Source organism: Desmodus rotundus, chromosome 9 (assembly GCF_022682495.2).
Source record: "Desmodus rotundus isolate HL8 chromosome 9, HLdesRot8A.1, whole genome shotgun sequence".
Taxonomy (NCBI): Eukaryota; Metazoa; Chordata; class Mammalia; order Chiroptera; family Phyllostomidae; genus Desmodus; species Desmodus rotundus.
Genome location: NC_071395.1, coordinates 49,293,025 through 49,309,232, shown reverse-complemented (window position 1 = coordinate 49,309,232; position 16,208 = coordinate 49,293,025). Strand labels below are relative to the sequence as shown.

The window sequence follows — 16,208 nt, the reverse complement described above, 5'->3', positions numbered from 1 at the left end:
TCTGGCAGGAGAGAGCCAAGCGAACACTGATAGGCACGCCACGGAGTAACAACGGGAACGTTCCAGGGCCTTTTGCTGCCTGAGGCTGGGTGACAAGAACCCTGTCCCAAGGCATGTCTCTCAGAAGTTTGGAACGAAGCCAGCTCCAGTGAGGACAGAACAGGTCACATCTAGTGGCCCAGGAATCAAAGTTGACGAGTGTCATCTTCCAACTCTGCAGGACCTGCACTGCCCGGCACTTTAGGGGTCACCAAGGACTCCCTGTCAGCTGACACCTGGGAGCCTCTGAGCCCACGGGGCACAGTTCTTCCTGCAGCGGTGCCTCGGGCTACCTGGCCCCTCTCATCCCACCACGGCTGTGCGTGCTCTCTGGAGCTCAATACCATTCGGTCTGGGGACACAGGGAAGTGGACATGCCACAGACGAGGAGTGACAGACACGGACGTCAGGCACAATGGGGTGGGTGCAGCGCTCGTGGGGTGGCCACGGCAGGAAGCACCAGTGACGGTTACAGCCTTCACTGTCGCGCACCAAGCCACAGACATTTACAGACTGTGGCACATTTCACACTCACAGTAAAGAAGCTAAGAATGAAAAAACTCAGGTGGAACCACAGTGAGAGAAATAGGGAGGCCTGAAGGTGGTGGTAAAAGCCCTGCATTTTCAGGGAGGCAAGTATTTTAGTTTTTGTTGACATGTCAACAGCAACTCTATGTCGGTGCTACTCACAGCGATATTCGATGTCTGGGGACACTTCTGATTGTCACAACAGGAGGGAAGGAGGCCAGGGATGCTGCCCAGCCACCCCCCCACCCCCCAGTGCCCAGAACTGTCCCCAACACAGCCACCTGACCCCGGATGTCAGTAGCACTGAGGCTGAGAAACCTGCATCACAAGGAACAGACTATGGCATTTCCAAACCAGCTGAAGAAAAGAAGGCAAACTTAAAAAACAAACCCCCAGAACAAATCAAATGTTTAACTCAAGTTAGCCAGGGAGAAAACTAGTGCAAACACAAGACCTCACACACTGAAACAGGACACGGGGTGTGCCCACCTGTCTGCAAAACCCTCACTCTGTCCAGTCCTCTGGCCTTCTGCTCCCTGTCCCCACCCCACCAGTCACTACCTGGTCACCACCCACCTCCCTGGCTGCCACTAAGGCCCCCCTCACTCCAGCCCTGCAGGCTCCTGGCTCCCTTCTCCCCGCCTCCTCACCCTTACATGTTTGTCAGCAAACCCTGCTTTCATTTCGGTGGCCCTTGGCGTCTTGGGCAGCTTGGCCAGCATGTCCAGTGCTCTTGACCTTCCCCTACAACCCCTCAGTCACGTCAGCTCCATCTTTTCTGTTACCTTTTTCTTTCTCCTCATACCCAGCCTATCAGGAAACCTGGGAACCAGCAACATCTTAAAAACCACTGTGACCCACCACCCTGCTCAGCCTACGACTGCTCATTCCCCTTGCACACAGCTCTGCCCAGCAGCCAGAAGGGGACCCTGTAAGAGGCTCCATTCCTACCCAAGACCCTCATTCCCTAACTGAAGCGCTGCCTCAATTCCTCAGGTGTTTCTTTTTGGTAGCATTCTTTTTTTAAAAAAGAATTTTATTTATTTTTTAGAGAGAGGGGGAGGGAGGGAGAAAAAGAGGGAGAGAAACATAAATATGCAAGAGGCAACCAATATACATGAAGCATGAGAGGGCTTCGAAGGGCGCCCAGCTGCTGAGAGAAAAACCCAGACTTCCTGCCATGCAGACTCTGCTCGAATAGAGCTGGGGAAAGCTGTATGGGCCACAACGTACAGAACAACCAGTTTGCCAGCAGCTTCGTCCATTCTGGCTGCTGTGACAGTGCCATAGCCTGGGCGGCTGGCAGTAAAGGAAAGCGATTTCTCACTGCTCTGGGGGCTGGAAGTCCAAGCTCAGGGCACCGGCATGGCCAGGAGAGAACCTGCTTCTAGGCTGTAGATGCCACTTCTCATACAGTGGAGGACGGACAGGGTAGCCAGCTCTTCAGTGTGACTCTTGTAAGGGCACCAATGCCATTGTAAGGTTCCACCCTCCTGACCCCATCTGCCCTTAAGAACCTTCCCAAGCTGCACTTCCTAACACCACCATGTTGGCTTTAGGTTTCAACATAGGGATCTGGGGAGCCAGAGGAGACGTTGGTCCATGGCAGCCTGGAAGATAAAATAGCCAGGACCTGGGCCCCCTGCGTCATGGAAAACAACACATAGGCTGAGAAGGCAGAAGAGTCGTAACCAAAGACAATACGATCTTAATGGAATGCTGGGAATTATCAGAAGTCATCTGGAGGCAATAATTTCCCAGCAAGACACAAATTAGGGACATGAGCCTGGGTCTGGTCTCCCAGGTTGAAGGCAGATGCCCGGGCTGGGCCTGGGTAGCTCTTGGTCCCACCCTTTACCCAGAGTCCTCTGGAACCTCAGCCTACACACCGTGCATCCAGACCTGAGCCTGGCTCCCTGCCTGAGCTCCCACCTCCCCCTTCCCTCATCTGCTCAAACACCCTTCTCAGCTCCCCAGTGTCCATTTCAGGGCTGCCACCTGACACCCATCTTGTGGGGAATTCCCAGGCCCGGGGGCTTTTCCTAGTACCCCAGGTGGGGTCTTTCCTCCGCTCAACTGCCCTCCAGGATTCCCGCCTGCCCCCCGCTCCCCGGGCTCCACAGCATATTTTTAGATGTTTTGAATCAAGAGCCAGAGAAGTGTCACGCATCGTGTTGCCCATCCCAAGAAGAGCCCCCCAGGGGAGAGACAGGTCTGGGAACCTTGACTCAGTCCTCCCTGGAGGTGCATGAGGCCCATCACACACAGGGACTGGGGGGCAGCTGCATGAAGACTCTGCAGCCACTTCTCTCCAACGTGTCACTGTCACACCCATTGCTGCCTTGCTGGGGCACAAAACCACGAAACGCAAGATTCCTGTTCACATCACTCGACACCATCTTGCCTCAACTACCAGGCCTGCTGTCTTGGGTGGCAGTGTGCAGAGCAATCAAAAGGAGAGAAATAAATGGCCAACACTCACAAAGAGGCGCCGGCCTCACAAGGGATCACAGGAAGATGTGACTAGAACAGCAAGGAGGTACCACTGGCACCCCCAAATGGGGAGTCAGGCTGCCAGCCAGGACGTGGCCTGAACCCTGCACAACGCCTGTTGGCACCTACGTTTACACAGCTGTGCTGGGGAGCGCTCTGGCGGCGCCTGAAGAGGCGAGCCCACTGGTCGCAGCTGGCTAGCCCCTCGAGGACACATCCTCAGAGATTCTTACTGGTGGGTGCAGGAGCCAGAGTGCAAGAGTCACAGTGTCATTTCTGACCTCAGGAAGCTGGCCCAGGAATGAGTAAATAAATGGGGTTAAACAATAAATAAGTAAATACTGTGTTGCTCACCACCTACACACAAGGCTCCCACTTCCGCCTCGGACGGAGTGCCCTAAATTCCAGAGCTACCGGGAGACCCGTGGTGGCCTTGCCCTCCTGCACCTGAAGACAGAAGCACATGCACCCAAGGCCTCACCCAGCTGCAGAGCGAAGCCCCCAGCACAGGCCAGCGGGCGCAGGAGAGAGAAATGTCAGGCCTTTGGGGCCATGCTTGCTGAGCAGGACACAGCCCATCCTGACCGATGTCCCCAATGTGCTTGCGCACAGGTCACACGATGAACTGATAACAGGGATGACCCTGCAGGGGGGCCTGCGAGACCCACCTACTGGTAAAGCCTTCCGTGCAGTTTGCACGTTCTAGAAAACTATAGGGTGAATTAACAATTCAAACAATTATATTTTTAAAAAGTTTTATTCATGACTTTATTCAAAAATCTGTCAAAGTAACCTCAACCCTGTTTTTAGTTCCTGGAGGAGCCAAAGAAAAGAGACATGGGCAGGAGGAAAAGTCATTTTAACTTTTATTAAATATACTCTCTTGGCACAAATCTTAAAATATATAAACATTATATATAAACAAAGTGTCTTCATGGCATCAAAATAACTCCAGACCAGGACAGGTAGCGGGGGGGGGGGGGGGGGGGGAGGGTGTGGCCGTGGAGGGTGTCAGACGGGCCCTGTGTGGGGGCTGGGGGAGTGGTGATGGCGCTAGTGAGGCCCAGGGGCTAGGAGCTACCTTGGGGAGGTGCGCGGGCCAGCAGGACCTGGAGGACCCTGCTGCTCCTGCCCAGCCTGCAGCTCAAAGGAGGGTGCTGCCCAACCAGCCGCCTGGCCTCACCCTCCGGGGGCGGACCCCTGGTTCCCCACACTCTCTGGCCCAGTGCCCTTGGGCCTCCACCCTGTCTCCCTGTGAGGCGTGCCCCTGCCTCTCCTGCGCACTGGTCAAGACTGGGAGTGGTGAGACACCCATTAGGACAGCAGCACAGGTTGCTCGGGCCCTTGGGAACAAGAGTCTGGGAATGACCTTGGGGCTGGCCAGTGAACACATGCAAGAGAAGGCACCTCACAGGTCCAAGGCAAGAACAGACATGGAGCACAACAAAGAAATCAAAGTCACGACTGGAAATGCATGTGAGGCAAGCAAACGGACCATTTCTCATGTTGTGGGCTGGGCCAGCCTTGTCCTGACACCAGACTGGGCTGGTTAGGCACGGGGTCAGCCGAATTTTAATACCAAAGTCAAGAATCTCCAAACGTCATTAGGAAATGGGTGTCTCTGAGTCCCTGTGACACAGAGGGGGCCCAGGAACTTCTCTGTAAGACCAGAGACCCGGGGGTGCCCTGTGTACCGACTCTCCTGAGCTTCCCACCATGGGCCACACACTGACACGGGCTTCTGTTCGGGGAGGATCGCGGCTGCCAGCCACCACCATTGATTCCATTCATGGAAATCAGACAGCCCCAGAGTCCTTAAATTGCCCCATAACAAGGCCAATCACCTGCTCAGGTGGGGAGCCAAGGATGTGCCAGATGCTACAGGTCCCCTCAGAAGCCCACAGGTGCTTTTGGCCCGAGGGTCAGGGCCCAAGGCTCCGCCTCTGTGGGTGTGGCTGTGGCCCATCCTACAGAGGGGTAGACTGGCCCCAGGGCCTGCAGTGGCACAGAGTGAGGGTCAAGGTAACACTCAGAGAAGGCTGTTCCGCAGCAGAAGGCTCTGGGAACTGGGGATTCATGTCACCGGGGAAACAAAGGCAAGACAGTGGTGGGGTGGGGTGGGGTGGCAACAGGCTGCATTTGTAGCCCAAGCTGAGCAGGAGACTGGTCCCATCGTGGACAGGCAAGGCAGACTCTCCCACACCCTCTGGCTCCTCTGCTCTGAGCACAGACTGGGCCAACAGGGGCAGGCGGAGTCTGGCTCTGGGCCTAGTGGGGACAGGGTCACAAGAACCAGGAATATGTCCAAGAGCACAGAATGCCAGGAGGTGGCACTAGTCACTCTGGCATCAGGGTGTTGGGGAGGCAACTCTGGGAGGCAGAGCCAGCCCCAAGGAGGAGGGAAGAGGAAAGGCGGGATGCTCACTCGTTCCAATACTGCACTTCAAGGGCCTCTGGCTTTCCTTGCGGACCCATGGGCGCTGAGCCCAGGCCCCCTGGCCCACCTGCTTGTTCCACGAGGCTCTCCCACATGGCTCTGGGTCAGAGCCAAGGGCCCCCTCACTCCCCAGTCTCCCAAACATTAGGGGTCAGCGGTCCTCCGTGTGCTGGAGCTTGGCTCCCTGTCTCGAGAGGCGCAGAGCACGAGTCCCTAGCTCTGCAGGCGCCGCAGCAGGATCTGCATGAGGTCGAAGGTGGTGAAGCTGATGCCCACGGCGATAGGGCCCTTGAGCCAGTTCATGCTGAGGCCTTTGTAGAGACCGCGCACCAAGCCCTCCTCACGCACGATGGTGCGCATAGTGCAGGCAATGGAGGTGCGTGGGTGGCCTGTGACGCCGGCTGTCTGCATGCGCCTCCGCACCACGTCCAGAGGATACGAGGCCGACTGCCCTATGATGCCTGCGCAGGCCCCGAAGACCATGCGCTCGAAGGGGTAGGGCTGCCGGTGGCCGCTGTATTCTGAGGGGAGGGCCAGGGGGTGCTGTGAGGGCACAGCCGGAGCGTACCCCGCACCCACACAGTACACAACACACATTGGTACTGTGTCTCCCCTGCACCTTCCCACTCAGCCACTTCTGTACCTTCTGGTCATTTGATTTTTTAAGTTGAGAAATAAAAGGGTTGTTTGTTTGTTTGTTTGTTTTTAAAGATAGAAAAGCACAACGAATCATATAACGAAGTCCAAAGACCAGAACGAACTCCCATTGTATCACTCTTGTTTTCCTGCTAGTGAAGACACCCTCCACCACCCTGCCCCAGCAGGACCCTGAGAGCAAACCCGGGACCTGAGCACCCTGCACTGCCTCCTGGGCCCAGAGGGCCAGAGGATGTGAAACCCGCCAGCAGGATTTCTCCAAACACGTGTTGTAAATTTATAACTAGGAATTGAAAACGGGGAGACCCCACGGTTCACTCGTGCTTTGGAAAACCACTAAGTACCCCGACAGTACCACTTGAGGTGAACGTGGGGACAGGGACCCAGGGCAAGAGCAGCACCCAAAAGAATAAAATCAAAAATGGGGTCTTGTACCCCCCACAAGGAGACACTCCTGGATATCCACTGATAACAGCCTAAATGCTCCTCCCCTTTCCCTGCGGTGCTGGGGAGGCCCACCCAGGGCTAAAGGGAGGGGCCACGGGCCAGCGGACCTCCCACAGGATGGACTCAACACCGGCTGAGGCAGAGCTGCACCACCCAGAGGTGTGGGAGGTGGCTCAGCTCTTCACTTTTTACAACCAGGAAACAAGACGAGGCACTGCTCCTGCCACATAGAAGCGCACAAGTATTCCTAACCACAGAGAGGAAGCGGGCGGGGCGGGGGGTGGGGGGCAATGGTTACAGTGTTCTCTATAGTGTTCAAATCTCTCAGAATTATCAAAACACAAGAGGGCACTCCCACTCCACCTCGGTCACCCGCGGGCTTTGTGCAGCGCCTGCTTGCACAGGTGGCCCCCAACACTCTGGACAACACACTGGACTTTACAAGGCTGCTCTTCAAACTAAGCATTAAAGGTCGTGAGTCTGGCTTCCTCGGGTGTGGTGCGATGTCATGTGTCTTCTCTTGATTTGGACCCTGAGCCACCAGCCTGCCTCACCCTGTGTGCCTGGTGTCCAGGTCTGCGTGACCCATGCTGTTGCCCACCCCTCCTCACCTCTGTGCAGGCTCTTGAGTGTCTCATATGTGAAGAAGCTCAGCCCAGCGTAGGGGATGACCCCCAGCACGGTGGGTGTGAAGCCATGGTAGAGGGTCTTCAGCCCCTCTTCCCGGGAGATGCGGACGAAGACTTGAAAGATGTTGCTGTACCTGCCAGGAGAGAGGGACAGTGGGCAGGCGGCAAACTCTGCCCAGGGAGCATCCGCCAGCCTCAGTCACGAACCCTGTTCCTTCTCCACAGGTGGGGCGGGGGGGGGGGGGGGCGTGGACACTGGCGATCTCCTTCTCTGAGGAACAGAACCACCCCGGGGAGCGCTGTGGCATCAGAGGGGAAATGGGTGCCCAGGGCCGTACTCTGCCGTCACCACTGGGATCACCTGGGTGCTCAGCCCTCGCCTATCGTTCCTGTGCGTTTTTAATGCATCTGTGACCAATTCAAAAGGAAGACTCTGGTTTGATGGAAGCAGAACGGACGCCCCGGCTTAGAGAACTTCTTGGACCGGCTGCAGAACAGCATGCCTGGCCTGCCCTGCTGGACCAGGCAGGGTCCACATAGCCATAGCGGGGGCTGACAATACAGCTTCCTCTGCAGGCCAGATACAGAGGCCCAGACCCAAACCTGGGGGCATGACAAAGGGATTCAACCTGAGGGCCCCACTGGCCCCTGAGCCCCATGTGCTGGTGAAGGCCACCGTGGTAGGACTCACATTTCCTTTGGGGTCACGGCCATGCGGGCTCGGACCAGGTCCAGGGGGTAGGTAATTGAAGCAGCTGTGGTTCCAGCGAGTGCCCCTGCGAGGAGGCGAGGCCAAGGGGGCAGGGCTCTGGAAGGGGGAAAGGGGTGAGGAGAGATGGTGAGACCCCAATGCCTGAAGGAGGGAGGCCCAGCCCACGGCCCACAGGTCTCAGTGTGGTAGAACCAAGGCCGGGTGGGCTGGCTTCCTGGTAGCTGAGCCGGTGGGGTCTCTCAGACAATTCGGTCAGTGAATGATAGGGACTTTCCCTTGCAGCCCTCCGGGGACTTGAGTTCAGCATGGTGAGCATGTGAAAGAAGACAGGCAAGCAGGCCCTGACTAGCGGGCTCAGTTGGTTGGGCACTGTCCCGCAAAATGAAAGGTCGCCGGTTCAATTCCCAGTCAGGGCACGTGACTGGGTTGCAGGCCAGGTCCCTGGTCAGGATGCAAGCAAGAAGCAACCGATTGATGTTTCTCTCCCTCTCCTCTCTTTCTCCCTCCCTTCCCCCCTCTCTAAGAATAAATAAATAAAAGTAAATTAAATTAAAAAAGACAGGAGAGCAGGGTGACAGGAGAGAGCTGAGCGGGTCGGGTGGGGGACGGGGGCGGGTTGTGCTCACTCTCCGTGGAAGCCATAGTAGCGACCCAGGACTCGCTTGTACTCTTCGTGTGCGCTGAACTGGATGGCAGCGTAGGGCACCACGCGCACCATGGTGGCCGAGTTCCCACGCCACAGGCTGAGGAAGCCCTCGTGGAGGTAGGTGAAGTAGAGCAGCCGGAGGGCCTCCTGGAGGGGGGGGCAAGGTTAACACCTCCACCTATCTCTTTCCCACTCTGCCTGCCCTTTCCCCTCCCTACTCCGTGAACACCTGGCTTTATTTTGTCCAGCCCTGTGCCTGGGAGCCCCCCTTACCCCCCACATTCTCTGCCCCTGCCCAGTCCCCCAATTCTGGGAACTGTAAAGTGACCAGGTTGGCAAAAGAGGCTCAGAGTCCCACACAAACGGTGTCTAGTTCATGTCTGTCTGGTAGTCTAGCTTTGAAAAATATTCTTCTTTTCTTTATTAAGTAACACTTGCTCTGTGTTCAGATATAAATCAAATGTGAAAACATTGGTTTAAAACGTCAAGTCCCCTCACCACCGCCCCAAGGGTAGGTGCTCTCCTGTCGGTTCCCAAGTTGGGCTTCGTCCAGGCGGAGCTCAGAGTGCCAGGGCTGAGGGGGAGGCCTCGGTCGCCCGGGCTCCTGGGAACCAGCCTGGGGGGAACCAAAGGGGAAAAGCCTCTCCCAACTTCCCGACCCCAGGGCCGCCACGGCCACCTGCCAGCCCAGCAGGGCAGCTGCTGCCAGCCCCAGAGCCAGGAGTTGGTGACCTAGTGGCTCACCTTGGCAGAAAATCTTTTTGAAGACACTGGAAAAAAAACAAAGGCACACACACAACACAGACCATTAGATGTGAAGGATGGGACCCCCCCAAGTCTGCATGACCCCATTGCAGGAAACTGGTTTGAGCTGGGGAGTGATCGCAGCCCCCCAAGAATGCTCACCCCACCACAGAGCTGAGGGAGCAGTGTTCTCAGCGGGGTCACTCTCCTCCCAGAAATCTCCTGCCCCCTGTACCTGGCCCCTCTGCTTGCCCACTCGGCCCCAGGCAGGGGGATGAGCCGCCATCTGACTACCAGGATCTTCCCAGGGGCCTGTGGGAGAACGCGCCTCGGGAGGCTGACCCGCAGCACCCCCACCCAACCAAACTCCTTCGAGGGAGGTGTCACAGCCGTTAGCCGTGGAGGTCAGCGCAGGGGCTCCAGCTCGGCCACGGCAAGGCCATGGAAGTCCCTGTCTGGGGTCTGCCCTCTTCTCAATGGCCCAGTACAGGCGCCCCTAACCTGCTTCTCCCACCCTCCTGAGCTGCCTGGCTGCACTGTCACCAAGGGCTGGAACCACAGTGGCCACAAGGATCCAAAGACACAGGCCATGAGGGTGTCAGTCTTGCAGCCTCCCCCTCCTCACTTCCTGAGCCTCTGCTATGCTCCAGGGACACCCCTGCGCTCGTGTGTGCATGGGCATGTGTGCACACGTACTGCCTCTAGAGTTACAGTCCCCGCAGGGTGCTGCACTCCAAGTCTGCCAGGTACAGATGCAGCCGGCACGGGGGAACGAACACAGGGAAGCTCAGCCTCACGCCTGCCCTTCCCACAGCCCTTGGGGTGATGTCACTGTCCTCATTGTACAGAGAAGGAAACTGAGGCACAGAGAGGCTAGGGGGCCATCTCAGGGAACAGGGGAGGTCTTTTCTTCCCAAACAGCTGAGGGGCCCGGGTGGTGACCATGCTTGTGCCCGGTACTGAGCAGGCACTGGCCACCTTCTGCAGGATGGAAAGTCCTTGTCTTCAGGACACCCTGGGCCTGCTTAACCCCCAGGACAGAGAGAGATGGTTTCTGGAACCGTGTTCCCCCAAAAGACATGTCTGTGTCCTCACTCCCAGTACCTACCATTCACCTTAGGCAGAAACGGGGCCTTTGCAGATGTCATTAAATTAAACCGAGGTTGTGCTGGAGTGGGGTTAGCCCTCATCTAACAGGCGTCCTTGTAAGGCGAGGAGAGGACCCAGGCATAGAGGGGAAGGCAGAGACTGGGGTGATGCAGCCACAGCCAGGGATGTCTGGGGCACCCAGAGCTGGACAAGGCAGGAAAGCTCTCGTCCTGACCTCAGAGGGAGCCAACCCTGCCGGCACCTTGAGTTCAGACTGCCGGCTTCTGGAAACATGAGAGAATAAATTCCTGGTGGGAGCTGCCTGGTGTGACGGCCACCCCAGGATGCCAACAGGGTTTTTCTAAGTGGATTTAGGAAGCACTTTAAACACCAACTTGCAGTGCAGTTTGGGGGGGGGCTGTGGAGGAGGAGGGTGACCACCTGGCTGTATCTCTATCACAGACGGACAGATGGACAGACAGCATTTACCTTGGAAGATGATTTTGGTTCGGTCCAAGGGAGCTACTGCCGTTTTGGCAAGAGCGCCAGCCAGGGCCCCGGACAAGAGGGAGCTGAACACTTGCCTGTGATCACTCTGCAAGAAACACAAGCACACACGGTCTGTTGTGAGAGAGGGAGGGGGGGTCTGCTCCACCAGGCCGGCGCTGAGAGGCTTGCTCTCCTTGCCCCTCCACCACCCCCTACCCTGGTCCAGGGCTGACAAGTGTCCAGTGGCTTGAGTACTATGGCCCTACTGGGCCCTAGACAAGCAGTGGTGCGTCCAGGGGCCACAGAGCCTTCACAGGACACCGTGAAAACCTCCCAGATGACAGGGACCACCCACGTGAGAAGCGATGCCTCGCCTGGGCCATCCAGTGAGGTCCTGCGTTCCCAGAGGCAGCCCACAATGAGACTGGCTCCAAATAGAAGAGTCACCCCTGACCCAGCCCACTTGCAAGCCTTGGTCCTGCCCACCGGGTGTTGCGGATGTGTTTCAGGGCAACAGTCACGAGGACCCCTGTGGTGCTGGGGGGAACTGGCAGGGGTGTTGGGCAAGGGGATGCTGCCTGTGTCAGGACTTCAGGAACCAGTGTCTGTGGCTATTCAGCCAAGGCGAGGGTGACGGTGCCAGTGGCCAATCGGCATCACGTGCTCCCACGAACGCCTTGGGGCCAGCACTTTCCTTGCTTCCTTTCTTCCCTTACACGTGCATCTGCACCCTAAACATCTCATCCAGTTGGAGTCTCCATTCCTCCAGCTGATTCTCACAAGCAACCATGGGGAGCATTCTGGGACATTGCAGACTGGAGGTGCCCCCATCTTGCCTTGACCCACAGTGAGCGAGAATGGCAAGAGTCAGGTCCCTCAATGATCCCAGGAATCCATGAAGTCCCAGGCAGACCAGGTGCCCTGGGGACATGCAGTATAGGGTGGGGGTATGTATGAGTCCCTTGCACCCCATGGGGCCACCAGTCTATGGAGAGAACAAGACATGAACTAAATCTCTGACAGAGGTATGCAGTCACCAGTCCAGGTAGGGGCCCCACAAGGAGGCTGGCTTTTGCCCAAAGAGACATGGAGAGCCCCCAAGGTGAACAGGCCATTTTCACTGTGACCAGAGAAGAGATGGCTCCTGTGGCAATCAGGATGGAGTGGCAGAGGCTGAGCCCAGAGAGGGTGTGGCCAGGGGAGGCCACAGGGCATTTGGGGGTAAAACTGGCAGCTGGCTCAGGGCAACCTCATGCCAAGTTTGCTCAGCTCAGCGGTGGCTCAGGGGTGTGGGGCTGGGCCCAGAGTCTGTCTGTACTCCTGGCCTGATTCTGACAGCGGTGATTGGAGGACGGCCTGTCTGGTCTCCCCTTCGTCCTCTCTGACATGCTGAGCACTGCCTCCTGGTCCAGCTTCCACTCCTAGATCCTCTCCTGTGTGTCTCAGCTGCTCCCAAGGGCCGTGTGCCCTGCAACCTGGCCCCCACCCTGTATGGCTCCTGCTCCCCACCCACTTAGCGCCCTAGCATGCCTTCCACCTGCCTAGCCCACTCCTCCCTAAAAGAACAAATTCTAGAGCGGTGCTCTTCCTCTCGTGTTTCTGAGGCAGAGCTTCACCAGCGGGTTCCACCTGCTCCTTGCTTCACACGGGCGTCACTGGGGACTCCCGCCTTTCCTGGGTCACACAGCAAGGTCCTGCTCATTGGTCCCGTTGGTTTTGAGAAATGTGGATGTCAGAAGGCTCGGTGGTACTCCTAGCACCAGCTCCCTGCCTCAGTTTCCTGTCTGTGAACCAGTGAGCAATGGCTCACCCCCACTGTGAGCAAAGGGAACAGCCCACAACAGCCATGTGCTTGCCAGCACTGGAGGGAAAGCCGGTGTACCCTTTCTGCCTCCTCCGGCGGGTTACTCCCTGTGCAGTCTGCGGTCTCACAACTCCAAGGCCAGCTCTGCGTGTCTAGAACACATGTCCTTAAATCCTGCTCGCAAGGTAGCTCTGGGACGCTCTGAGTCCACTTCCTAGCTCAGCAGAGAAGGCTCTTACTGCCCACAGCAGTTTATTCTTTGAAGAGCTCAGCATGGGCATCATGAAGTGGCCAGTGTGTCTGTGTCCCGCATGGAGGTATCCCGCAAATGAAATGCGAGGCGGACGGTTCGACAGAGAGAACGGGGGCCGTCACGGCCTGGCCATGAGCTCCGTGAGAAGATTCTGGGCTTCTTAAGCAAAAACACGGGATTTCCAGGATGGGCTCCCATGTCAGGTTGGCCAAGAAGACCAAGAGTGTCAGGTGTGTGGCCGGCACAGAGGAGGATGGGCACTGGGTGTCCAGGCATGTGATGGGAATGGACGGATCTTCTGCTGGCCAGCCAAGGGGATGAGTCTCCCTCGTGGTCTACTGGGAAGTTCATGAAACTGGGAGGGACACGCATGTCTCCTGTGGGCTCACCCTCATTGCCCCGCATGGTACGGTGATGGCGGTCCCACCCACCAGCCCACAAACCAGTCCTCCCACCTGCTTGGCTCTTTGCAGGGCCACCTGGCACCTGGGAAAGGTTGGGAAGGTTGGTAATATTACGCTGCAGCACCCCAGCCTCTGAGCTGGTGGACTCTGAGACCTGCCTGAAGGCAGCTGAGCTGCACCCCAGAGCTGGGGTGGCCCATCCCCACGGCAGACCCTGAGTTGGCTGACTCTTGTGTGCACAGATCTGAATGAGAAGAGGGCTCCTGGGCACCTTCTGACATCTCAGCCGTTTGGGGTAAGGCTTTGGCTTCTTGCCCAGTGCTCAGGGGGCTGAATTCACATCACAAGTGGGGCCATCAGCATCCCCCCACCAGTATGTGTGTGGGGGCTGACCTGTGATGGGTGCACATGCACAGAAGAGGGACCCATGAGGACTCCCACGGGGAGGCCAGGTACTTGCCTTTGAAGAGACCGGTGGGGACAGGATGGCCTCGGCATCCTCCCGCAATCGCACCGCGCCTTCCTTCACACCATTACCCATTCCAGGCTGCTGGGGACAGTGGAGACTTGGTCCTGTGGAGCAAGATGGGGCAGGAGGCGCAGTGAGAAAGGGCTTCCCCCATCTGCCTGACACCCTGGTCACTTGAAACCAGGACGATCTGAGTGTGATTTTCCTAACCTGGTGCCTGTCTCCCTACAAGGAGAAGATGCGGCACCAGCATCCGAGGCAGCAGCCCCTCCGCCGATGGCTCAATTGTTTACAAAAGCCTCTCTATCTGATCTTCACAAACAGGCCTGGGAGTCGTCTGCCTTTTTAATGTCGTACCAAAGGGGCAGGTGGGCTCAGAGAAGTCAAGCCCTCCCAGTGAGGTCACACAGCAGGAGGCAGGGTCACGGTAGGCTGAGAGGCAGAGGGGTGGGACAGCCAAATGCCCACCAGGCTCCAGACAGCTCGGACCCAAGTCTCTGTCCACAGAAACAATTTGAGAAAATGAATCTTTTCTTACTGTATGGCTGCCTCTTCTTTGTGGCCGAGCTTACAGCAAAGGGCCCTGATGCTTGAGGATTCCTCACTGGAAACCTACATTTATCCTCTGGGTGGAAGCTCACACAAAGCTCAGCCAACCACAGCAAGGGGACCGCGAAGACAAAAGGGTAAAGGACAGGCAACACCAAGATGCTACCATGCACGTGTCCTTTGAGGTCTCGGTTCCCACGCTTTAAAATTATCCAATAAATCAATACATTTTCCTGTATAATGATGCAAATGGTACAGATGTGCCCTAAACAGGCTGAGGACACCCCTCTTGCCTCTGGGTCCTGCCAGGCACTCTACTCCAGTGCCAGTGTGGAAGGTTCTGGAAAGCACCAGTGGGATTCTACTCCACTGGTCCTCTCCCATTGTTTCCTACTCAGAACAGGCTCTTGAAGGAAGCAGACCCAGCTGTTTCCAGATGGAGCAGGAAACACAGGGATGAGCCTAGAGCCACCTGAGGTGCCAAGTAGAAACCAACACCCAGGTGGTGAGATTATGGGACGTGGCAGCTGAGGTGAGTCAAAGACTTCCCAGTGGCTAACGCGGGAACAATCTGAGCAACAGAACCAGCAAAGCAGTGCTGGGTCACAATCCAAAGAATAAAATGTCCCCACGAGTCCACACTAGTATAAATGAATGAATGAATGAATGAATGAATGAATAAATAGGGAGACAACTATCCCATCAGAAGAATCCCAAACAATTTGTGCCTATGCCCCGCCCTCAAGGAAGGGGAGCAGGACCTCCCACTCTCGGGTGTGTAAGTAGTGACTTCCTCCCAAAGGGGACAGGGAAGAGGGAAGAGGGCAGCTTTACAGAGGAGAACCTGGCAGGCACCGCCTCAGCCAGGGGGTCAAGGCCAACATCACAGTGAAGAGCCATGCTGGCGCCCGCGCCCTGGTCTCCGTGTGAGGAGAAGAGCCCTTCACGTCTGTGGGTCCCCTCCCCGCACCCGTCACCCCAGTCCAACCGTGAGAGAAACACCCCACACATCCCAACTGCGGGCGCCCTACAAAACACCCCATCAGCTTCAACAATGTCAATGTCAGCAACCAAGGAAGTCTGAGAAACTGTCTCAGCCCAGAGGACCCCACAGCCCATTACGGGGACATAATGCCTAAATGTTGTATGAGATCCTGGGACAGAAAAGGGATATGAGGGAAAACAGAGAACATCTGAATAAATTATGGACTTTAGTTAATAGTAACGCATCAGCATTTTGAAAAAAAAAAAAAACAAACAGAGCCACTTTAAAATGGACCCGGAGCTGCCATCCCAGAGAACCGCCTTGCCTGTCTTACGCCTCAAACCTTTGGAATGTTGACACGGCAAAACCACCCTCAGAAGAACACTGTGTGCCAAACAACTGTTTGCAAGGATACCGAGAAAGCCAACAGGACTGAAAATTAAAAACATTGTTTATAATTAGTGTCACTATGTTAGCTTATCTGCACCAATCGAAATGCCTTCCTGCTATTGATGTCACTGTTCCCCTTCCTTTCTCATCGATACTGGTTGCCTTGTCTCCTAATTGGAACATGATTTGCGCTTCTGCCTGAATCAATGCTTTCCTAATGGCTATTTCTTTTGATCTCAAATACATGCTTGTTGCCTTTCACTTTGGCCCTTCTTTTTTAGGTTCACAACTTGTTCATTAGTTTTGACCTACGTACCATACTAAGGTCAGGCGTTAAAAGGGAAGAAACGGGGTGTGTGGGATTCAGGGCCTGTGTTATGTTCACAATTTTTCTGTAAATCTGAAACTGTTCACAAACATAAACCAGGCTTTAGCAGTGTTTTT

At 56.2% G+C, this 16,208-nt stretch overlaps 1 protein-coding gene across 2 annotated transcripts in view; it reads right to left on the bottom strand.

Moving 5' to 3' along the window:
• Nucleotides 1–3,931: 3,931 nt before the first annotated feature.
• Nucleotides 3,932–16,208, bottom strand: part of SLC25A42 (solute carrier family 25 member 42) — a 30,981-nt gene continuing 18,704 nt past the window's right edge. The window contains exons 1-7 of one of the 2 annotated variants that reach the window (XM_045195757.3): nucleotides 10,911–11,018; nucleotides 10,441–10,705; nucleotides 9,333–9,358; nucleotides 8,569–8,735; nucleotides 7,922–8,038; nucleotides 7,213–7,364; nucleotides 3,932–6,018 (exon numbers count right to left, since the gene is read on the bottom strand). In XM_045195757.3, the coding sequence (XP_045051692.2) occupies nucleotides 5,711–6,018; nucleotides 7,213–7,364; nucleotides 7,922–8,038; nucleotides 8,569–8,735; nucleotides 9,333–9,358; nucleotides 10,441–10,522 (852 nt within the window). In that variant the 5' untranslated portion in view covers nucleotides 10,523–10,705; nucleotides 10,911–11,018 and the 3' untranslated portion in view covers nucleotides 3,932–5,710. Of the gene's footprint in view, nucleotides 6,019–7,212; nucleotides 7,365–7,921; nucleotides 8,039–8,568; nucleotides 8,736–9,332; nucleotides 9,359–10,440; nucleotides 10,706–10,910; nucleotides 11,019–13,831; nucleotides 13,945–16,208 lie in introns of those variants that run through there. The other variant, XM_024560770.4, reaches the window with a different exon arrangement.